The 24868-nt window shown below is 52.5% G+C and overlaps 2 protein-coding genes and 1 pseudogene across 2 annotated transcripts; all 3 read right to left on the minus strand.

Annotated features, from left to right (window-relative positions):
• Nucleotides 1–4752: 4752 nt before the first annotated feature.
• On the minus strand, nucleotides 4753–6513 carry LOC123167515 (F-box/kelch-repeat protein At1g80440). Its single transcript, XM_044585354.1, has one exon. The coding sequence runs from the start codon at nucleotides 6115–6117 to the stop codon at nucleotides 4960–4962; it is 1158 nt and encodes a 385-aa protein (XP_044441289.1). The 5' UTR covers nucleotides 6118–6513; the 3' UTR covers nucleotides 4753–4959.
• Nucleotides 6514–8794: 2281 nt separating this feature from the next.
• Nucleotides 8795–23927, minus strand: LOC123167514 (3-hydroxyisobutyryl-CoA hydrolase-like protein 3, mitochondrial; the record flags this gene model as incomplete). Its single annotated transcript, XM_044585353.1, is given in 10 exon segments — nucleotides 8795–9071; nucleotides 11893–11994; nucleotides 12072–12199; nucleotides 12568–12746; nucleotides 19920–20049; nucleotides 20652–20748; nucleotides 20849–20983; nucleotides 22550–22614; nucleotides 22754–22855; nucleotides 23794–23927. Coding segments are annotated over 10 exon segments (1171 nt in total), but the record flags the coding sequence as incomplete, so codon positions are not given.
• An 840-nt stretch (nucleotides 23928–24767) lies between these two features.
• The window catches only part of LOC123171162 (uncharacterized), a 3239-nt pseudogene continuing 3138 nt past the window's right edge, over nucleotides 24768–24868 (minus strand).

Here is a 24868-nt window from a genome sequence, read left to right on the forward strand (position 1 = left end):
GACTCCTGCCTGCATCTACTACTATTACTCCACACATTGACCGCTATCTAGCATGCATGTAGTGTATTAAGTTAAGAAGAACGGAGTAACGCCTTAAGCAAGATGACATGATGTAGAGGGATAAATCCAATCAATATGAAATAACCCCACCTTTTTATCCTTAATGGCAACAATACAAATACGTGCCTCGCTACCCCTTCTGTCACTGGGTGAGGACACCGCAAGATTGAACCCATTACAAAGCACCTCTCCCATTGCAACAAAAATCAATCTAGTTGGCCAAACCAAATCAATAGACCGGAGAGAAATACAAAGCTATCTTAATCATGCATAAAAGAGTTCAGAGAAGACTCAAATAATATTCATAGATAATCTGATCATAAATCCACAATTCATCAGATCTCAACAACGCACCGCAAAGAAGATTACATCGAATAGAACTCCAAGAACATCGAGGAGAACATTGTATTGAAGATCAAAGAGAGAGAAGAAGCCATCTAGCTACTATCTATGGACCCGCAGGTCTGTGGTAAACTACTCACACACCATCGGAAGGGCAGCAAGGTTGGTGTAGAGGCCCTCCATGATCGAATCCCCCTCCAGCAGAGTGCGGGAAAAGGTCCAAGATGGGATCTCACGAGAACAGAAGCTTGTAGCCGCGAAAAAGGATTTTTGGTGTTCCCCTGGTATTTTTACGGGGAATATTTAGGTATTTATAGAGCTGAGACTAGGGTTAGAGGAGCCACGGGGGTCCTACAAGCTCATAGGGCACCCCCCCCAAGGCGTGCCTGGTGAGCTTGTGGCTCACCCGTGGACCTTTTGGCCTCCTCCAGAAGCTTCCTAGATGTCTTCTTGCCCAAGAAAAATCATCAAAAAAATTCGTTCCGTTTGGTATTGATTTTCTGTAAAAGACAAAAATAAGAAAAAAAACAGCAACTGGCACTGGGCACTAGGTTAATAAGTTAGTCCCAAAAAATAATATAAAATAGCAAAATAATGCATATAAAACATCCAAGATGGATAATATAATAGCATGAAACCATAAAAAATTATAGATATGTTGGAGACGTATCACTTGGTTCTTAACCGAGGGAAATACTTATCTCTACTTTGCTGCATCACCCTTTCCTCTTCAAGGGAAAAACCAACACAAGCTCAAGAAGTATCAGTGCATTTCTACCTTGCTGGACCGACCATCCCAGCAAGATGCTTCCCGGCAAGGAGGTGTCGTCGCCGCCGCATAGGCAGCCTCCGCGACCGCGTCCACCTCCACCTTCGCTGCATCCTCATCTTCCATCGCCGCCAACTCATCTTTTTCCGCTCCAGCATGTGGTAGCGGGTGGATTGCACAATCCTTCTAGCATCGGCATCCAAAGAGTTGATATTCAAGGTTAACATCTTCGCGTCCTCCGCATTGGCGGTGATCTTCACCCTCTTTTTCTCAAGCGTGGCATTCTTCTCCTCGAGCGCCGCCTTCCTCTCTTCGATCATGGTTCTCCTCTCTTCGAGCTTGATCTTCTTCTCTATCAGCTCGATCAACTGCTTGAACCTCTCCGCCTTTCGCTCCTCCTTGATGTTTGAGCGCCTCACGCATGCCTCTTCCTTATTCTCCAAGATCTCCTCGAACCTCTCCGTTATCTTGGCGGCCGCGCCTTCTCGCTTTGCTCTCTCCTCCTCCCACTTCTTGCCCCGCAGATTTCTTCTAACCTTCTTCGGCGGTTCTTGGGCTGGGTCGGTAGGGTCACTGGTTTCTTCCTCATTGGCTTGGGCGGCGGTTTTGGCAATGAAAAGGTTCTACTTCGGCTGCCCATTCAACTTCAACCAACAATGCATGACGGTGATCGAAGGACTTCTTCTCCAACTTCTTGTACACCACACAAGCACTAGTAGGCTACAAAAATGAAACAATGCATATACGTCTAGTGAGCAACAAAATAATACATGTCCGGCCAGTCATCAACAAAATTAAAGCACATCCGGCTAGTTCAGCAGAACTAAAGCATATCCGGCTAGTGAGCAACAAAACTAAAGCATGCCCGGCTAGTGATCAACAAAACTAAAGCATATCCGGCTAGTGATCAACAAAACTAAAGCATATCCATCTAGTGATCAACTTACTTGCTCAGTGATTTGTGCACTGCTATGCCACCGTGTGATGAGATGCTTCAAGTGCTTGCAATACTTGGAGACAGCCTCTTGGATGGTGTACCATCGATGGTTGAGGGACTTCCACTCACGGTTGCGGATCAACGCGTCGGAGTAGGGCGCGAAATGCTTGTGCTCATTAAACCATATGTGAATGTTCCTCCAAAATGTTGTGCCCTTTTTCTCCATGCCATGGATAGGATCGAGGCTAGTGGCCAACCATGCGTCGCACAGCAGCTCGTCCTCCTGCATGTTGAAGCTTTCTCCTCACCCTTCTTCTTCGGATCACCGGCTGTAACATCCGGATCATCATTGTCACCCTCCTCCTCCTCCTCCTCCCCCTCCGGATGCTGCTCTCCGGCGGCCCAATGTTGTTGTTGCTGTGTGCCATCGCCAGCCTAGGTGTAGGACTACTGTGTGGTCGTCTGGGTGTTGGACTGCTACTGGTGGTGGTTTCCGGGCTAGGTGGGATCCAAGTCTTCCACCTGCCCATCCTCATAGCCCCCTCCTCCTCCCTCGCCTCCGTCGTGGATGATATCGAGCATCTCCATGTCCGCGTCGTACGTCGGCTCCCCCGCTCTCGGCGTTGCAGCAAACAGCATGTGGGCACCCATCTGCTCTCCGCCGCCGTCCTCGCCCGGACGAGCGGCGGCGAAGAGTACTTGGAGAAGAGCGTCGGCACATTAACATCGACGATGTAAGGAACCGTACCGATGGGGGTGCGATCTGCTTGGCGGCGTAGTAGTACGGATGCTTGTAAGGCTCCGGCCACATCGTCGTCTGTACTGTGGGCGTGCCTGTCTGGCGGCGTCCGCCACGGCCTGGCCGACCGCCCCGTCCGCCATGCCCACCACGCCCATCGCCACCACCAGGCCCACCGGCGGCCAGACGCTTCTTCATATTATCCTCCTTTGCGGTCTTCGCTTTGACGCGGCGATTTTGCCGCGTCTCCGAGCTGATCTTCCGGGCGAGCGTGATGCTCGGATCCTCCGGCACCTCCGCCAGCTCCATCTCTGACAGGTTCTCCGGCGGTTCCATGCGTCAGCGGCGGAGGGAAGGAGAGGGTGGGAGAAAAGAGCGGGAATTGGGCGGAGAGCGGCGGGGAGTGGAAGAAGAGAGTGGGGATTTTAGCGCGGAAACAGCACAGAAATAGCGCGGGACGCTACAAAAGCGTGGGCTCCGCCTTCCTTTTGGGTAGGCTAGGGGGAGAGCGACGTTTTGCGTGTCCAGACTCCTGCAAACCTTCCACATGTTTGTCTCCGGTTTGCGGGAGAAATCGCGTCTGGACCGCTCCGTGGATCGATACATGTCAACGTTGGATGGCTTCCGCGATCCGGATAGCGCGGTATGGACGGTTGCGGGAGGTTTGCGGGTCGGCGTTGGAGATGCCCTCACATAGCATACCATAGAAACAAACGCTCTATGACGCTCCTACCTCTGTTTCATGGTTTTCGTATTTTAATTTCTTTTTTATAATAAAGAAGAGTATTCAATTGGCTCGGTCTGAAACGTTTTCTCCTTCCCAGGAGCGGCTCCAGCAACTATAGTTTCCCTGTCTCCCGCTGGCACCGGCGTCGATCTACCTCGTCTTCTGTGGCCTTAGGGCCATGGAGGCATGGTGGATCTCATCCATTGCCCATGAAAGGGCTCCTGGTCCCTTTTAAGCGTATTTTAGTTTGTTTAGGGTTTGTGTCCTGCTCGGAAATGCGAGGCGGGTACGACTCCTTAAAGATGAAATAAAATTCTCCCCGCCTAGCCCTTGTCTCGGGGGTGCGTCTAGCATCGTCGGAAGGTGTATGGAGGTGTGTCTCCGGCAGATCTCGCAGGATTCGGTCGGTGTTTGTCTTCGGTGGATCTACTTGGATCCGTTTTTCGCGTGTCTCCGTTCATGTGTCTACATGTTGAATCCTTCCGTTATACGCTTCTCTTCATCGACTATGGTTGTTATTCTGGTGTGCTGGTCATTTGGAGCATTAGCACGACAACTTTTCGACGGTTTACTATAAAAGGTCTGGTCGGCTCCGATGAGAGAGGGTGATGAGGAAGACATGTCGTTTGCTCGTTTCAGTGCTTGTAGCCGTAGGCGGTCTACCAACATAGATATAGATGTAATTCCTTTTACTTCTTTTTTTTTTACACTCGCAATGATGTTTGCTAGATACTACTAGATCAGAAGTTTTTCCAAAGAAAAAGAGTACGCGGCATGAACGCCAGCCGACCGGGTCGTATATGATTGTTCTCGCGGAAGTCACGGGTCAGCGCGAGCACGAACCCAAAACCGAGCAAAGGCCACATCTGGAGTGAGAAGACGACAAAAGGTGGTTCGAGTCTTCGAGGTATGATGAAATTGGGCGTCGTCGTCCTTCCAAATTTAGGATAAGCCGTTGCAGAAGCTTCCCAACACTTCACTCTCCAAAAGGACTCTTGTCTTGTCCAGCACAGAGCAAAGCAGACCGCCTCCGTTTGCAACGACATGTTCTAGAAGGCCTACCTCAATGTCCCAGCTGAACAAAACAAACAGAAAAACGGCACCCATTGGTCGGTGTAAAACAGCTCCAGAATCCTCTCACCGGCGATCGACATCTCGTCTCGTGGCAGACAAAATCGAAAACAGAACCGGCATCTTATCATTGAGCTTTCTTCATTGCAACGATCTTTCTGGACTCGTTTAACCATCATTTTCTTACATGGGTGCTATGCAAGCTCGAGTCATGGCGCAAAAAGGCGCAGCCTGGCAGACGCGTATTGATGCGTTATATGCACACATATACCTCTATATACACTATTCATGGTTCTGTACATACGCTCAGGTGATCAGATCTCTAGGAAGCATGCAGCCTGCACGTGCCCGGAGAATTCCGGCGGCGCCGGGGCGCGTGCCCAGGACGCGGCCTGTCCGGCCTCGTCGCGCAGCATGTACACGGTCTGGTCGCCTCCGTGGCAGCCTGAGCCGATCACCACGACGCGGCCGCTGGGGATGGCGGAGACGGTCGACGCGGTGCGCGCGTCCTCCGGCACGGACGCCACGGTGCGCCACCCCGCCGAGGCGCCGCCGTCGCGCGCCACGAGGTTCCCGTCGCGGAGCATGTACATGCGCTCCGCTCCCGGCGCCACGCAGCAGGTTCTCGGGCACGCGCCGTCCTCTAGCAGGCTCTCCTGGACGGTGGCCCAGGCCGCCGTCGCCGGGTCGAAGGCCTCGGCGGAGCCGGCGAACCGCCCCTGCGCCTGCGTCGGGTACCCGCCGACGACCAGGAACCTGCCGCCGACGCAGAGCCCGCGCGGCTCGTCGCGCTCCTCCGCCATGTCCGGGAGCGCGGCCCACGCGTCGGCGTCCGGGTCGTACGCCAGCGCCGACCGGAGCGCGTTCTTCTCCTCGTCGTGCCCGCCGGCGACGTACACGGCCCCGCCGACGGCCGCGGTGGCGAAGAAGGACCGGCGCGGGCCCGGCATGAGCGCCCCGCGCCGCCACGCGCCTGTCAAGAAGTCGTACACGTACACCGAGTCGGTCGGCGCCCACGACTCCGGGTCCCACCCGCCGACGACCACCAGCCGCTTCCTCCCCTGCGCGCCGTCCACCGCGGCCACCTGGCAGAACAGGGGCAGGCTCCCGGTCGGGCCGGGCAGCACCGGGAGCGGAGCCCACCGCCCCTCCAGCGGGTCCAGCAGAACCATCCTGTAGTTGTTCGCGGGGCCGCCGTTGGCCGCCGACGCCGAGGCGTGCTTCTGCGCCGGGCCAGGCTCGACGCGCTCGGGCTGCGCCTGGACCATGGCGAGCACAGGGCGCGCCAGCCCCTCGGCGCGGCGCAGGCGGCCGTAGTCCGGCGACTCGACCTCCTCCTTCCACTGCCGCGAGATGCGGCGCACGGCCGGCAGCTGGTCGAAGCCCACCCTGATGAGGCACTCCCTCGCCACCTCCTCCGGCAACCCTGGAATCAGATCGCTCATCGCTGACGCCGCAAAGCAGCTGCTCATTACTGAACAGCACTGGACTGGAATGAACTGAGCAAGAAACGAGTGAGAGCTTGAGCTTGCTTGATTTGTTCTGCGTGAGAGCTGCGTGCTGATGCTCTTGTGTGCGGCGAGTGGCGGGAGTGGCGCGCCGTATTTATACGGGGTGTTGGGGGCCGAGCAGAGGAAACAGAGGAACCGGTAGATTTCTGAATTAAGTGGGGGTGTGCGTGTGGGCCCGGGACGGTTTGGAGCTTATCGTCGCGTACTTGCGCGGGGCGGCGGATTCTTCCAGATCTTTTAGCGGCATCGCGGTCCGCGAGAGGGACGACAGTGTCGTGGTGCAGTAAGCGATCCGTATGTGGTATGGCGGCGGTGCAAGGGAAGGGATAAGATGGATTTTCTCAAGGTTTATCACTTGCTATCCTCCTGGATCTTGTTTGTACCAGACGAGACGCCTAGCTCAAGTTCTTTTTTTGGTAATAAGGTTGCAATCTCGTATCTGGGCCAGATTTGCGTCTTCCCAAGCAAAGCCGTTCTCAAGGAAATCTCGATACCACCGGAGAAGTGGAGGGGCGTGGATCATCTGACTTTGCAATCCCTGCCATACCCTGCCTGACACTGGAGTGCTGATTTTCAGGAGTAGGGTGAAGAAAATTTCAAACCCAATTGGCGTCTCCTGCGAAAAGAAAGAAGCCGCTGCCGAGCTCGTCTACGGATGGATCTGAAAGCCGTGGTGGCGCCGGGCAACCAATGCACAAGGCCCACGTTGGCCTGAAAAATCAGTGCACCGGTGCATGATTACCTTTTTTTTTCTAGACATTGGTGCATGATTACCTTGTCGGCTTCGTCCTGCTACGAACGGATAGATTCTCCGTCCGAGTCAGCCTTCTTCTTCCCTTCAGCAGCAGCAGTTTCCGCCGCAGCCCGCAGCTGATTGAGTTCCACGGCATCGGCCCACGTGTGCGGTCCGGATGAGATAGGCATGGAGTTTAATTAAAACGCTCACACTTGAGGTGACGCGTGGCCTTGGTGTTATAGAGAAATAGCACTCCAACGATTGGGTCTCGCCGTTATGTGTCGGAAGCTGCACAGTTCACAGGTCGGAGCGCCGCGCTGCCGGCATCGATCCCGTACGTCGGTCGTCGTCACGAGAGCTGCAGGCCCGCACCAGACGCCCGAAGCCGCATGGTTTTCCATAAGGGTTCCACCATCTCTTTCTTTTTTTCTTTTTCTTTTTTGCGACTGCATAAGGGTTCCACTATCAGAGAGATAATAGCATCTCTAGCGAAAGCTGAACTGAAAGAAGAAAAGCCGCATGGTTTTCGGGCGAAGTTCCCTGTTTTTTGCTAAAAAATAGTACTAGTAATCTTGTGTCGAGCTTGTAAATTTTATATACCAATGGCGTTTTCTCTTCCTCAACTTCGCCGGTTCCTGAAGAGAAATCCCCATTCGAAACGCTGACAGAAGGTAGTACTAGAACATAGAACGATGGAAACTCAGTTGCTAACAAATAATGTCCCGTACACTTGCACTTGCTTCGGTTGGGAATACCTTTCACCTTCACCATGAGAGCAAGAACACTCCGTAAAAACGAGCCACAAGTGGAGTGGACGCATCACATCGTAAATCCGGAGCCAATTATGGAGAAAACAACGGGTAGCGCACAGGGGGACGGAACGGCCCGGCCTGTCGGCCTCGGTATAACGCAGTGGACGGGATCGCTCCCCCGCTCTGCCCGTTGCGATCCGTAATCCTATCTCCTCAAGGAGGGCCCCACGCCACATGCTGAGCCCCTCCTCCCGCGTCATCATTAGCCGTGCTATCATGGCTCCCCGGTTCCCCCGTCTCGCCGCGGCGCCGCCCGCCGTCTCGCCAGAACTTATCCGGTTATTATCCCCGGAGCACCACCCCGCGTCTCCTTTACGCTTGCCTCTGAATTGATAGGGCTGGTCGTCGTCCGTCCGGTGACGCGACGAGACGGGAGGTATAATATCCGTCGAGAGCGCCGACGCGACGGCGTCGCTGTCAGTCCCGGTGCCCATTGGCAGCGGCTAGTTGGCCATGCTTTACGCGCACATCATGCGATGCCTCGTCGGCTCGCCGTCCGTCGCCTTATCAGGATGCTGGATGCCTGGATTGGGGTGTGGTCATGCTGAAATGGAAGGTCCTATTGTTTTGTCTCTGGCAAAACACTGCATCCATCACCGGCCTTATCGCCCGCAGGGCACACGGCGCCGCTGCCTGCTTGTATGTACGGAATATCTGCCTTGACCCACGGAAAGAAGCCACCCACCAAGAAAATTCATGAAGTCGACGACCATCTGGGTTATATACCAACATAAATATGGAAAGGCGCCCGTCCAAAGATGGTGGGGACAAACTGTTTACCATAACAGATAGCGAGCTAATTAAGGGCTGAAAACGAAATGCCGGGTATCTTCCCGTCGCCAGGCAGTTTCGTCAGTCTCCCCCATTACCAAGCTCTCAAATAAGAGTTTTAGAGTGTGGATACGTCAGTTCTACTAGATACATGTATACGCCTGTTAGAATCTGCTCGCCGGACCATGTTTTTCCAGTCCCAGTGTTGTTCCGGTGGGATTCATTGTTTTCTCAAGTAGTACGCCATATGGTATGACGCACTACCCAGTCGCACTGCAGAAGTAAAACCCTGAACCTGAATCTATGTGCTCCAGCTCCATCAAATAAATCGCTGCATCAAATGCTGATAATCAAACTTTGTTTTCAGACGATGCACTCCAGGCAAATTTATTGGCTCAATGGATAGCCGTGTGTAGGTTTGTAGTAATTTCCTATTACATCATCGGAAGGACAAAGGGTGTTCAGGTGGTCACAGCATTCTGGGCTGCTACAGAAAATCACACATTCAACTCAGCATCGGCAGCTAATGGTTCAAACACTGATTCGACCTCATCCATGTTTACCTCTTCCAGAGTTGCTGGACTCCATTTTGGATTCTGCAAGTGATGAGACGATTCAATGGAATGATTAGGGGTATGCTACTGATCCCTTTAGGTTAAATGAACCACTATCACATTAGATTTTAGATAACCCTCCCCAGCATGAATATGTAAATGACGTCGTCACACCATGATAAAATGCACAAAATGTATGCATGTAATGTGTGCCGCTGTGCCTTATACTCCCTCCCTCCAGAATTACTTGTCGTTCAAATGGGTGTATCTAGTATTAAAATACGTCTAGATACATCCATTTGAGCGACAAGTAATTTTGGATGGAGGTAGTATTTTGGTTGCTAGCTTGAACATGAGCTCTCTACCTAATCTTGCAAGATAAACAGACAGCGGTCCAAGGTGCATTATAGTTTAATGTAAAATAGACTTTTTTGCCCAACTTTGCAATACATAGATGACACCAGGGTCTAATTAGTTTATTATTTCTGATTTAATGTTCCAAAAAGTTAATAGACTATCTCAAAGCTTAAATAGTAGAACAAGATTAGGTACAAGCTATCCTACATTATGGGATTTAAGACAAATTTCAATTTATATGTGGAGAGAGCAGTCATTGCAGTTCCTACTTTAAAATATTGCCATTGCATAACAGACCAGGGGTCTACAGCTATCTGTATGCCAAAAAAGGGGAAAAGGACAGACCCAGTGCTAGAAACTCCCACCAGGTGGGGTCTGGGCAAGGATTACACGAGGCAAGCCTTAATTAACTATAACTCCCACCAGGTGGGGTCTGGGCAAGGATTTTTTATTTTTTTTGAATGTTGGCAAAGCTTGCCAAATTCATTGATCAGAAGGGGAGTAACAAGAACACCTCCAAAGGAGGAAAGCACAGCAAAAGGGCCGGTGCAGAAAGAAAAGAAAGAAAATGGACACCCGCCGACACCAACACAAACCCAAGATCCGCCAGCAACCGTGCACACCATCGGAATCCATCGTCGAGGCCTCCAAGATGACGCCTCCAAGAAGGAAGTGGTATCGAGAACACCACCGTCATCCGATCTGGCTCCGCCAGATCTTAGGTTTTCACCCGGCGACCTCAGCCATGAGGCAGGAAGAGCAATGAGCTCCACGGCGGCACCTCCAAGGAAGAAGACGACATCCATAAATGCCGTTACCGTCGGCACCGACGAGGTCGATGCAGGATTTTCATCCGGAGCCAAGCCTTCTGCCAACCATCCAGAATCCGAGACCAACCCATCACCACCAGGCAGAACAAGGACAAGCACACACTACCAGACACGGGATAGTCGCCGCCGCACGCAGGACCTAGGCGAGCACACGCCAACCTGACCGGTCCGCACCGCCGCTCGCAGGACCTGGGCGAACCAAATCGACTCCGGCCATCCTCCGGCTCCGTGCGCAGATCTGGGCGAGAATTCGCGCCGCATCGCACAGGAAAGACCGAAGTAGAACCATAGTTGACCGGCCCGCACTGCCGCGCGCCGAAACAGAGCAAAAACCAAGCCAAAACTTAACATGCTCGCGCCGCCGCGCGCAAGGACCGGACGTCCGTGCTGGATCTGGTCTGCCCGAGCTTCCTCTAGCACCAACAGGCTGGAAGGCGCCCCTGCTCCAGGAGCTGGACGTGCACACGCTTGCAAGGGGGAACCCACCAGCATCCACCGGGCCACCGCTCCCGCCTCCCCTATCCAGGCGCCACCGGCCATCGAGATCTGGGCGCAGGACCGCCCAAACTCAGATCGGGCTTGGAGCCCCTCACCGCCGTGTCGCCAACCCTCCTCGCGCACCGGCGCCGCCACAAAGCAGATCCTCGCTGGGGGCGCCGGCCGCGCTCATCCCGCGCCCGCGTCAGCCTGGTCTGGGCAAGGATTACACGAGGCAAGCCTTACCCCTGCACAGTGCAATGCAGAGAGGCTGCGTCGAAACCAAGACCTCTTGGCACAAGTGGGCAGAGAGGCTGCGTCAAACCAAGACCTCTTGGCACAAGTGGACAGTACTTCACCACTGCCCAGGCCTGTCCTTCTATATCTATATGCCCAATGATTATAAAAATGTAGTCACAATTCAGGTGATTTATATAGTTAATTAAGTCAAATTCAGTGAATTGGGTCATATTTGGAGAGGAAAAGGCTATGGGGAACATGCTTTTTAGCCTCTGTAAGGGCATGGGAAGAACGCATTTTTAGGCTCTAATAAGCATAGGCCATAATACCCAGGGAGGCTTAGGCCACATTTTTAGGCTCACGTAGGTTATGACACAAGGCCACCTTGGCTCAATCTTTGCTTCGGTGGGCTTTTGCAGAAGGGGAGGCTGATAAAGGCATATAAAACCACTGGATGTTCATGGTATGCACCCATCTTTGCTAATGGTATAAAAACCATGTATGGGCATGGGCCAGCACGGCCCTATGGTTTTGTGCGGTTAGCCAAAAACAGGCTTATGCACAAGCAACAGCTGAGCCAAAATCAGGGGAAGTAGCTCCTGGCCTTTTACAAGCTGAACAAGTCTTAGCTGTCTTGTTTGTTGAAACTGGCATGCGGAGTAAAGCATACTTGAGTGCTAATAATGCCAGTACAACCCATCAGGTAGGTTTAAGCTTATGTCAACTTTGAACTTACGATTTGTAGAACTTATGGTCCAAAAGTTGATAGTGGAAAGGAAAACGTTCTAACTGGTTGGACCCCCTATAGGCTTACAGCATTGATCATAGGTGGAAGTCCATGAAACACATGTACCCCACACATCTAACAATATGCGTATCTGCCTCTAGTGAAAATAAGAACCCTTTTGGACAAAACAAATTAAAATTTTGAGATTGAAAAATAAAACCATATGACTTGCCTGGTCCTTGTCAACTAAGACAGCGCGTACGCCTTCAGCAAAATCATTTCGAACCGACGATCTCAAGGCAATACGGTACTCCAATTTCATAACACCAGCCAACTGAATGTGCCAAACAACAGAATAAGGAAAACTGAAGGAAATAGAAATGTTAAGTGGTACAGGATACAGGAGACTACCTTAGATAGATAATTTTCATTGTTCCCATATGATGATGCAACTCGAGAGAAATGTTTCTGTGTTAAACAAAGAGAAAACGGAGCACCTTTCTTAAGTCCTGCTAAAGCATCATTGGCCCATTCTGACACTGCAGCCGACAAAATAAAGAACAATTTACATATACAGAAATCCAACTCGGTGCCCAGGCTCATATACGGAAATGCATTCACTCTTCTCTAGTCAGTACTGCAGTAGATTTAATTCTTCCCTCCGTTCCCAAATATAAGTCTTTTTAGAGATTCCAACAAGTGACTACATACGGAGCAAAGTGAGTGAATCTATACTCTAAAATATGTCTACATACATCCGTATGTTGTAGTCTATTTGAAATGTCTAAAAAGACTTATATTTAGGAACGGAGGGAGTAGAACAGGCCATTTTCAAATAAAAGTAGTTGGCAATGTTTTCACTATATCAGTGTTGCTGCCTTGAAAGAGAACGCTTAAAGAAGATTACCTGTGGCATCACCATTTTGAGTACGCTTCTTTAGCTCTTCCACAGATTCAGTAGCTGATTTATCAGGACCAAAAGAAGAAACGATATCCGGTAAAAGCTTTTCTAATTGGGGCACCGACTCAGGCTCCTTCTTGTACCCAGTCAGGAGTGACTCAACATCTTTGTGAGGATCAGCAGTGCTGCAATAAGACAGAGAGAACCACAATGTCAAGATACTACTAAAATAGTATAGAAATATTGCAAGCACTTGCTATGTCATGAATCTAAGATACTACTCCCTCCGTTCACAAATATAAGATGTTCTAACTTTTTTTGTGAATCAGATGTATATAGACACGTTTTAGTGTGTTTGTTCACTCATTTCAGTCTGTATGTAGTTCATACTGAAATATCCAAGACATCTTATATTTGTGAACAGAGGGAGTAATACATAGCAGAGAACTACTCCCTCCGTTCCTAAATATAAGTCTTTTTACAGATTCCAATGCGGACTACATAAGGAGCAAAATGAGTGAATCTACACTCTAAAATATGTCTATATACATCCGTATGTAGTCTTTATTGAAATCTCTAAAAAGACTTATATTTAGGAACAGAGGGAGTATAAAATATAGATAGTTACTAAAGTTGAATATTAATGTGTTCAGTATGTTTTGGCCGAAATTGGTAACTAGAATGATTTGAATGATGCGGATGGCGCCCCTCCCACTCCCCTAGCTCTCCTCCCCACCAGCCCCGCCGCCGTCGACTCCACGCCGGTAGCCATCCTCCCTCGCCCTGCTATGGCGCCCCTCTCCCCCACCCACTCCCTCTCCGGCGAGCGCGTCTCCTCCGGGGACAGCCGCTGGTCTGACTCTGGGTCTGATAGCGCGGCTCCCTCCCGCTCCTACCGGGACGTCGCTCGCACACCACCGCCGGCTCCCGCGCCGGCGCCCAGCGTCCCCGCGCCGGCGGCCCCTAGGCTGCCTGCCTCCGCCCGCCTCGGGCCCCGCTCGGAGGTTCATCGCGTCTCGTATGGAGCCAGGGTGGACGCCAACGGCTACCAGCAGCCGCGCCGCAGGAACCGACGTCGGCCTCGCCGTGAGCCTGAGTTGAGCCCGTCGCCGCGGCACCAACGCAGCCCATCCCCCGAGGAGCTCGCTGGGCTCTGCTTCCGCTGCCTCGACCCCCGCCACCGCGTCCGCGACTGCACCAACGACATTTGCTGCAGGCGGTGCCTCATCTCCGGCCACGACTTCCGTGGTTGCGACGACTTCCACCGCCGCACCGGTCGCGCCCCACCCGCCGCCCCACGGACGGCCGCGCACCGCGCTGGCCGCGACCCACCCGCCGCCCCGTGGACTGCCGCGCCCCCGACGCCACCCCCTGCTCCGGTTGTGCACGTCGCACCCCAGCTACCTGCCCCCGCTCCGGTCGCGCACATGAGCGCCGCTGAGCCAGCGCGCATCATCATGTCGCGCTCCGTTGAGATGGAGAAGGCAGAGGAGGTGCTCAGCCGGGCGATGGTGGCCACCATCACTGGTACTCGGCCCCAGGTGTCCGCCGACGATGTCGCTGCGCTCCTGTGCACCACGTTCGGCTTCGAAGACGGCGACTTCACCACCCACCTCCACAAGCCTGAAGATTTCCTGATCATCTTCGGCTCCCGCGCCTCCAAGGACCGCATGAAGGGCGACCACTACATCCGATGCCCGCGCTTTTCGCTGTCGCTACGCCCATGGTGCAAGCTTGCCCATGCCGGCTCCGGTGGGTTCGAACACCGCGTCGAGCTCGAGCTCCGCGGCATCCCCGCCCAGGCCTGGCATTTAGCGACGGCGGAGCACATCCTCGGGACCAGCGTCTGGGTCGAGCGCCTCCACCCGCAGACGCGCTCCCGCGCCGACCTGGCCACGTTCCGCCTCTCCGGACGCGCGCACGACCCCGCCGGCATCCGCCGCGCCGCCACGCTGGAGATTGTCGAGGTCACTCCGGGATGCACCGCCTCCTCCGCCCCTACGGTCACCACTCTCACGTACCCCATCGCCATCACCCTCGTTCGCTCCGACGTCGACCGAGCTCGCGCCCCCACCGGTCCTGCAGCTCGCCCAGATGGGGAGGGAGACGGGCATGCGGCTGATGGTGACGGCGCTGATGGTGACAGCTCGCCCGCGCCGCCGTACTGCCGCCGCTCCGGAGGGACGTGCCGACGGCATGGCTGTGGATGCCGGCGGTTGGGCGCACCCCCGTGGCCAGCACCGCGCTGACGGCCTTGCCGTCGCCGATCACTGGTCCGGGGCGTGCACCGCCGTGCGCGCTCAAACGCCGCCGCCCGTACAGTCAACAACCCGGCGCATGGACGCCTGGCCCACCTCCCTGGACGACGCCCAACACCCTCGTCACAAAGCCAAAAGAGGGAAGAGGGGAGGAAAGAAAAAGCGTGCAAGGATTGCGGCTGCGATTGCCAAAGCTGCTGCGGCTGCTGATCCCAGGCCGACAAGATCACCCCTACGGGCCGACGCACACGTCGCTTCGCCAGCTGGCTCCCTAGCACTGGTGCCGCGCCCTCCCACCCCAGAGGCCGGACCCGCCACGGCTGTGGATCCCAGCCCGACAAGATCACCCCAACGGACGGACGCGCACGTCGCTTCACCAACTGGCTCCCTAACGCTGGTGCCGGGCCCTCCCACCAGAGAGGTCGAACCCGCCACGACCACGCCCCTCCTGTCGCCATGCACCCAGACGAGCGCCGCAGCTGATTCAGGACCGCCCTCCACCAATCGCTGCGCGCCTAGGGATCCCAACAGCATATCCTCATGCAGCGAGGTCCCCGACTCACAACCAGAAGTGCGCCCACCCTTATCCGCTCCAGAGGTTGATGCTGCTGCTGACCTGCTGTCGGGGCAAAGCGCTGCTTTGTCTACGTCAGTTACTACCGCCCCTGACGAGGACCGATCCCCGGACCGTATCGACGCTGCGCGGGGCGATACGCAGGAAGAGATGCGGCAAGCCCACACCACTGCGCCAGAGCGCACCCAAGGCCACGACAATCCTTTGCAGGCTCCTGGCGCGGATGTGATGGGCCTCCCAGTCGCTGCCACTTCGACGGCCCATGATCCCATGCAGATCCTGCCCAGGCCACCTCCCCTCCTGGATACGGCTACCGCCGGCCCGGCCATCGAGGATGTGCGCCCTGCACCGCCCACACCAGCCGTTCGGTGCGCGACCCGCTTCGCCTCACCTCCAGTCACGCTACGCCGCTGCCGGCCAAGCACTACCACGACGGGCAACTGGACCTTGGGCGACTTCCTTGCCGCGGCCACCCGACAGCTCAATCCTGTCCTTCCAGCCCCAGGCCGCAAGCAACGCAGGCAGCCTCTCAACTTCGCGCCGCCACGACGTGGGTGATCTGCGACCATAGCAAAGTCCAAGGCTGCCGAACGTCGCGCGCAGGTTCAGCTGCTGCGCACTCTGGGCATCGTTGGTGTTGACGAGCCAATCACACCGGAAGCAATGAAGGCCTACGACAACCTGTTCGCCGCGCCGATCCCCAAGACAGTCCTTGCAGCCACCGCTGCCCTGGTCGGTTGCGAGCTCCCCGCTGACCCATCAACGGCGCCGATCACCACGGTGATCAACGGCAGCCCGATCGAGGTCTGAGCGCGTGCCCCGCTCCTCCCTTGTCGACCATGTTTTCATGGATCACGCCCCGAAGATCATTGTATGGAATGTGCGCGGCCTCAACGCTCGCGCCCGGCGCACCGCAATCCGGTCGCTCATTGTATCCACGAACGCATCTGTTGTCTGCCTCCAGGAAACTAAAATGGAGTTGATCGGCTTGTCCACTGTCCTCGAGACACTTGGCTCGGACTTCGACGACTACGCGTACTTGCCTGCGATCGGCACCCGCGGCGGTATTCTGCTGGCCTGGAAGCGCGGCTTGGTGATGATCAGCAACCCCTCGCTCACCACAAACACGCTATCCGCCCTGGTGACGCCCCCCCACGGCGCCAACCCCTGGTGGCTCACTATCGTCTATGGGCCGCAGCATGACAACGACAAGATCGCGTTCCTCCAGGAAATACGTGATGTCCGAGCCAACTGTGCTGGCCCATGGATGCTTTGCGGTGATTTCAACCTAATCTATCGCGATGAGGACAAGAACAACGGAAACCTCAACCGCCGCATGATGGGGCGCTTCCGACGGGTCATCAACGACCTTGCTCTCAAGGAGATATACCTAAACGGCCGGCGCTACACTTGGTCGAACGAGCAGACCCCGCCAACTCTGGTTCACCTTGATTGCGTCCTATGCACCGCGGATTGGGAAGAGCAGCATGGCGAGTGTCACCTACGTTGTTTGGCTTCGGTCATATCTGACCACAGCCCCCTCCTCCTCGACTACTCGCCCCTACCCCCAGCACGCCGGCGCTTCCACTTCGAGGACTACTGGACACGAGTCGAGGGATTTCATGACGTGGTCGCAAACGCGTGGCACTCTGTGGACGACGCGGACCCGTTTCGCCGCATCATGCGACGCATGCAGGCCACCGCACGCAAGCTCACGAGCTGGAGCGCGCGCACCGTGGGCAATATCCGCGACCAGCTCGCGATCTCACGCGAGCTGCTGCTGCGGTTTGACACGACCCAGGAGAGTCGCCAATTGACGCCACATGAGGATTGGCTACGAAGACAGGTCAAGCTCTCCTACCTTGGCCTCGCCTCGTTCGAGCGCACCCTCGCGCGCCAACATGCACGTGTTACATCGCTCAAGGATGGAGACGCGAACACCTCCTTCTTCCATCGTCAATGCACGTACCGCAAGCAGAAGAATAGGATCCACACTCTGACGGTTGAGGGAGCCATTCTTACTGATCCAGCTGACTTGGCCGCCGCGGCGTTCGCGCACTTTGACTCCCTGCTCGGAACGGATCACCCTCGCGAGTGTGCCCTCAACCTCGACGACCTCATCGCGCCCTCCAACCTGGATGACCTGGACGCCCCCTTTGGCGAAGAGGAGATTTGGCAGGCTGTCAAGCAATTGCCGGCGCGCAAAGCGCCCGGCCCGGACGGCTTCACCGCAGAATTCCTGCGCTCCTGCTGGCCTGTTGTCAAGCAGGACTTCGTCCATGTATTCCAGCAGCTCTACGCGCTCCGAGGGCGGGGTTTCAGTTGCCTGAACCAAGCATTGCTCACGCTGATCCCAAAGCGCTCCGATGCAGCCGGGCTGGGCGATTATAGGCCCATCAGCCTAATCCACCTCGTCGCCAAGATTTTCGCAAAGGTGATGTCCCTCCGCCTAGCACCCAAACTGAACGAGCTGGTCAGCCCCATTCAGAACGCATTCATCCCGGGATGAAGCCTACACGACAATTTCGTGCTCGTCCGACAATCGGCCCGTCTTCTCCACCAGCTGGGCGCCCCGCGCATTCTCCTGAAGCTCGACCTCGCACGGGCGTTTGACTCCGTATCCTGGCCATTCCTCTTTGAGGTCTTGCGTCGGTATGGCTTCAGCGCCCGTTTCCTTCGCTGGATCGCCATTCTCCTATCGTCGGCAAGCACAAAGGTCATCCTCAATGGTGCGCTGGGACCTGCGATCTGGCACCGCTGTGGGCTTCGTCAAGGTGATCCCGTATCGCCACATCTCTTCGTGCTTGCTGTCGACACACTGGAACGCCTTTTTCGCCGCGCTGCCGAGCTCAACGTGCTGCAAAAACTGCACCCCCGCCGAGCGCTTCCCGTCCTCTCGCTGTACGCGGACGATGTCATACTCTTCTGCCACCCCTCGACAAGCGACACACTCGCTGTCCGGGATATCCTGCAGCTATTTGGCCGGGCGTCCGGCCTATGGGTGAACTTCCAGAAGAGCACAGCCACACTGATCAGATGCGACGGCGACATGGCTGCCCCGGCCATCGCCAACCTGGGCTGCCCAACCGCGGCGATGCATGTCACCTACCTGGGGATCCCGCTCACCCTTGGGCGCCCAACCGCTACACAACTCCAACCCCTTGTCGACAAAACTGCTGGAAAACTCCCCACTTGGAAGGCGCATCTCATGAACAAAGCTGGACACCTTGCCTTTGTCAAATCGGTACTAAGCGCGATCCCTATCCACCAGCTCCTTGTGCTTGCGCCGCCAAAGAAGATCCTCAAGCTCCTGGAGAAAATTCAACGAGGATTCCTATGGGCGGGCCGCACAGAGGCGCACGGTAGCCACTGTCACGTCAACTGGCAACGCGTCTGCCGCCCAACTCGCCTTGGTGGACTTGGAGTGCATGACCTGGAGCGCACGGGCCTGGCCCTGCATACCAGATGGCTTTGGTTCGCCCGCACAAACGACACCCGGGCATGGTCTGGCCTCGACCTCCAATTCAATGCTATGGAGCGCGCCTTCTTCGCGTCCACCACCATGATCCTCCGCAACGGCCAGCGCGCGTTGTTCTGGGAGCACCGATGGCTTAACGGCTGCTCCATCTCGGAACTAGCGCCACAACTTCATGCCCTCATCCCGAAGAATCGCCGCAAGAGCAGGACCATGGTGGATGGCCTGCAAGCGCAACAATGGGCATCAGACATCCAGGGCACTCTCGGCATCCGAGAGATCGGCCAGTACCTGACCACCTGGCACGCGCTCGAGCACATAACGCTCAATGCCGAGCCGGATCGCCTACATTGGAAGTGGAATGCGGCAGGCAACTACACGGCGCAATCCGCCTACCTCGCCACTTTCCAAGGCTCGGCCTCCTGCCCTGCATGGAAACTGAACTGGAATGGCTGGGCACCTCCGCGTGTCAAGTTTCATTTGGCTCGCTCACCTGGGGCGTTGATCGCCTGGCTCGTCGCGGACTGCCACACCCCCCTCGCTGCCCGCTTTGTGATCAGGAGCCCGAATCGATCCGGCATCTTCTGCTGGAATGCTCCTTCTCCAGACAAGTGTGGCACGAGAGCCTGTCCTGGCTACGCCTGCCATGCAGCGCGCCCTCCAACGAGGAATCCCTGTCCGACTGGTGGCGCTCGGCGCGCCGGAACACGCCCAAGCCAATGAAAAAGGGCCTTACCACCGCTACTCTGCTGATCCCTTGGATGACCTGGAAGCATCGCAACGACTGCGTGTTCAACGGCACGACCCCTTCGACCAACTTGCTGATCGCACAGATCAAGGATGAAGCTACGCTCTGGGCAAGAGCGGGAGCCCGTGGCCTGCGTGCCATCCTACCACAAACATGGGACGTACACTGATTTAGACCGCTGTCTGTAATCGCTCCTCCTAGGAGGCTGTAACAAACTCTATCTTTTCAATACAAAGAAACGCAAGTCTTTTGCGTTTTCTCAAAAAAAAAAGTATGTTTTGGCCAAGTAAGTTAGACACATACAAGTTAGCACTCAGGAGGGATTCCTTGAGTGAACCCAAGTCCCCGGAAGGTACATAATGGGTTCCGAGACCAATGAATAGAGCATCAGCAGGTGAAGATATTCTTTTTCCTGTCATCCCAAGGTAAGCTCCTGAAAGAAGATTTTTTATTTATTTTGCGAAGAGAAAGAAGCAGATGTTAGTGAAAAGGAGAAAGTAAATAAGGACGCTATACGATTAAACACACTTTATCCATTTGGGAACAGAGAAAGACGCAACAGTGTCACAGTATTAGTGCAAAGAACAACTCAGGGTAGCATAAGTAAAGATCTGGCATACAGCCCATTCACCATAACTGAACAACAATTGCATAAGTAGCATGAAAGATTCGGAGTTTAGAACTGTCCAGCACGTTCCAGAATACAGAAAACAAAGAACTTGTATTAAATATTCAAATGATTATGCTCCACTAAAAATGATCATCCAGACACCCACACAACAGAACTGGAGATAAAAGGGATAGCAAAAGTAAGATAACAGAGAAACACAACGAGGTGTGGATATCAAGACACATAGGAGTGCATGATGTAGGGAGGGAGGGTATGGTTCTGACTACTGTAAAACTAGCTAGCGTTGCAATACATGATATCAAGTTGGAAACATGACGGTTATATGATCATAGAGAAATTAGTAGCAGAAGATACCACCTACAAATTGATAAACTAGAGGGAGGAAGAGGGATACAGAAGCATACCGACTGCACCCCCTCCTGGCGCTTTTGCACCGATGTAAGCAAAGCCAACATCTGGGAACAAGCCAATACCATTTTCCGGCATGGCCAGCAGTGTTCTCTGTAATAGTAGCACATTGAAAAGCATGATCAGTCTTTATAATGCAGAAGTTGAAAGTAGACCTCATTAATAAAGGGAAAATTGAGTTGAAAACAATTGCCTCCGTAATAATGCGGTAGCGCCCATGTCCAGACAATCCAATTCCAAACCCCATGGTCACACCATCCATCAAGCATATATAAGGTTTTGCATACTCATGTATCTTGCAAATCAAAGAGTACTCAGCTGTGAAGACCTGAAAAGGAACAATGTATCTCTTTAGTGATGCAAATGATAAAAATATACATTCGGCTATTTTCATTTAACAATGCAACACAGAAGAGACACCAAGGAACAGAAGCTAAGGTTAGTGCATGCAGAATTATGTGTATTGAACATAGTTCAAAAAAGCGCTAGGAGTTAATTATGCGTTTTGCCACCGACTTACGCTTTTCTAACCAAAGCGCACACTTATGCACAATTATTTTGCTATCGCCTAAGCCTAGGCGCACTTAAGCGCCTGCTTAGGCGCGCCTTTTTTAACTATGATATTAAACATTACTTTATACTGGGAAACACAGCAAGGAGCAGCTAGGCATACAAAACCTTAGCACTGCGCAATATTCTCATTTAGCAAATACCAATGCTACAAGAAGGAAACACAGCAAGGAGCACAAGGTGCTAGTAAGACAAGCAGATTTGTATCTATTAAACATTCGTTATTCAACAATAATATATGGAGGGTGCTTCTCAGCAGCGTACCAGTTACAAAATCAGCTAAGAATTACAAAGTCTTAGTAATATGAATAAATAGGTGTATTGTACGATTCTAGAGAACTGGTCCTGATTATATTGGTATCGTAATGTTAGATGGAGAGTGGGTAAAAGAAGCAGATAGTGTTACAAGAATAGATAGTGAGTAGTGACTTGCGGGTGATATATAAACCCTCTTTAAAATATGCACATTCCATAACTTCAGAGATAACAAAAAGCATAAATATCAGTACAGGAAAACTATAGCTCGTTATAAACTTTCATTTCCCATGTAATTGGAATCAATCAATATAATGCTTGTAACTCGGATTTGTCTTTTTCCTTTTCATGCTATGAAAATCAACCAATGGAATGACAATATCTCGTTTTTTACTGTTGATGTGATATACAACATCGCTTTCTAGTCTTTTATATCCCAGAAATGGGGTAACCGTTGGAGTTGATATTTTGTTTGGAATTGTACTCATGGACATTATATATCAATCCTTCCAACTTAACAGGGCACTGAATTCATATGTTCCGCTATATGGCACCATTAGTGGTTCACAGTCAACAATTAAGTAAATGTTACAATGTTTAGATGCATCAATGAGTGAGATATTGAATTATAATTCATAGTGTTGCAGAATCATTTGAATTATTACATTAGTTTGAAGTTGGCTGCGAAATTCAGGTTTTTCAATTGTTCCTTCAGATTGGAGTACAATTTCAACTATGTATTTTATAACAGTGCAACTCATTTCTCGGATACAAACAAGGTCTTATTGCTAGACCTCTATTATCTCTGGCATAGTGCAATCAATAGCAAGTCTCTTCACATCCCCACCTGCAGTTTACACTAAGCAGCAGTCACTATTTGTGCAAATTTAAGCAATGCTATAGACAACAACATACTGATGCCACATACTCCCTCCGTCCCATAATATAAGAGCGTTTTTTACACTAGCGTAGTATAAAAAACGCTCTTATATTATGGGACGGAGGGAGTACATTTTTGAACAAAAGAATAATAATAATAAAAGAACCATCAGTTCTAAAAATGAAAAACCTTTTGCACAAGTGATGTGCTCTTGTCCTTTTGAATTTCCGCTGCAACGCCCTTAATATCCATCCCTGCATTGGCCATGAATCATATTTGAAAACATATCCAATGCTCCGGACACAAAAAGGCAATACAGCATGTTCAATGTTCAAGGCATATCTTATTCACCACGTAGAAGAGGGGGGGGGGCAAAATGGAGAAAATAAATACCAGCTGAGAAGGCACGCGGAGAACTGCTTTCCACAAGAATGCACTTCACGTTTGGATTTGTTTCCCAGTCATCAAGAAATGTCTTGTACCTAAGGTCCATTTCTGCACCATTTGAGGTAACAACTATGTGAGTGGAGCTCAATCAGGTATCAAACAAACATTCTATGGGGGAGGGGGGAGATGTAAATGGGGTAGGCCCATTAGGTGTCGCACAAGGCAGTTAGTTCGTGTAAAACATAACATTTTACTTAATGACAAAACACCTCTAGGACACCATTTCCGTCCCAAAATAAGTGTCTCAACTTTCACTTGTTTTGGGACGGAGGGAGTATTTCCTAACAAGGGAGTAGTAAATTGCCCTTCGCAGCAGCTCAATATACACGTGTTGCACCAAACCATCTTAATTTGGACATCAAGTTCACACAGCAGGAACCATATTTTTCGTAGGACTTCAAGAGATTTTCTAATATTAGAATCCCTCTCATCAATACTATCAATCATATGCCCCCCGGTGTTCATGTTTCCTGGTTCCATCACTTGGCAAACAGAAGACATCTCCCGCCTGAACCAAGCATGTACTCCCGCCATCAACTGCCACACGATCACTGTGCAGCAAGAAACGAGGCACATGTGTGACATCTTTGTGTGGGCCTACTATGTGAGCATGCCAGCTTCGAGTGGCCAGCCAGATCAATGGACTCCATGATTGCCCAAAAGATACACATGCTGGTGCTGCCATACTGTCATGTGAAATTAATGGCAGCATCTGGTGTTGTCACTGTAGGTGGAGTATTTAGCAGCGAATTTATTCAGTACTAGATGTTTAGTCACTCACTACTTCGGATGTACAAGCCGAACTGAAATCCCGCTAAACACTTTAAACAACACTGAACGCAGCGCAACGCGAATTTCACCTAATCATCCGCAACCTAGCAAACCAGGGGGGTCGCGCGAGTAAATCAAGGGGCTCCTGCCAAAATCACGCCGCAAGGCACGCCGGCGCAACCGATCAGCCAAAAGAGGAGGAGGGCGATCCGCACCGAGGTTCATGGCGTTGAGGGCCTTGGGGCGGTCGAGGGTGATGACCGCGACGCCGTTGGGGAAGACGCGACCCTTCACGAACTCCTCCGCGGCGGCGGCGGCCATGGCGACGAAGCGGTGGCCGAGGCGGAGGGGGGCTAGGGTTTGGGATGAGGAGGAGAAGAAAGCAGCAGGGGAGATCGGGATGCGAGAGAGCAGAGCTCGCATAGCGACGTGACTGAAGGTGAAGTGCTGGGCGACAGGTGGACACGAGTACACGACAATGATGCCTCCTTTGGTTCGTATCTTAGGATAGGAACTACTCAGAAGCATATGCGCGCTTTGCTGCGCTGTTGTTCTCTGTTGGCGATTTTCCCTTTCGCTCATTGCTTTCTTTTCTCCCAGTGAATCGCTATTTGCTAGCTAATTTTGAAGGACTGTTAATTTAATTCTGCGACCACCATCTTGTTGCACCAGGCATTGTCATTTTAAACAATGCTATTTTCCCTTCTCTTTTTCTAAGAGGTTTGGTTAGTAGGTTGTTCGAGTATATTTGCATAAACCTCAATAGCATTGTAAAAATCTTCACAGTTGGTGTCCTCGAGGATGTGGATTCATCTCAGCATTCCATCCACTGTTTGCTTGAAGAATAGCAAGATCTTTTAGCATGCTCTCAAAGAAAGAGCAAGCGTCAGGGAAGAAGAAAGGTGTGTATTACTCGGCAAAATTATATTTAGCCCAGGGGGTAAAAGGCCACCTGAGTAAAACTATCACTGTTGTGCAATTGCTTTGGCAAGTCAATTAAAATGTCCATATTTGCATTACTGGTCTCAACTAATACAAAATGTTGGTATAAAAATGGTGAATACATGACCAATTACTACAGACGAAAAAATTACTATATTTTGGAAATTGAGTAAGATCCACAGAACTCACAACATGTACACTTTCGTTTGTAGTTAAGAGTTCCTTTATAAATCAATTATCTTGGTAATCAGCAGAGTATTGACTGAAAATAGTGCAGCTTGATACAATAGAATGCAAGCCCCTGATTCAACAAAAACAAGGATTGAATTGTTGTTTTGTTAAGAACCT

Source organism: Triticum aestivum, chromosome 7D (genome assembly GCF_018294505.1).
Source record: "Triticum aestivum cultivar Chinese Spring chromosome 7D, IWGSC CS RefSeq v2.1, whole genome shotgun sequence".
Lineage (NCBI taxonomy): Eukaryota > Viridiplantae > Streptophyta > Magnoliopsida > Poales > Poaceae > Triticum > Triticum aestivum.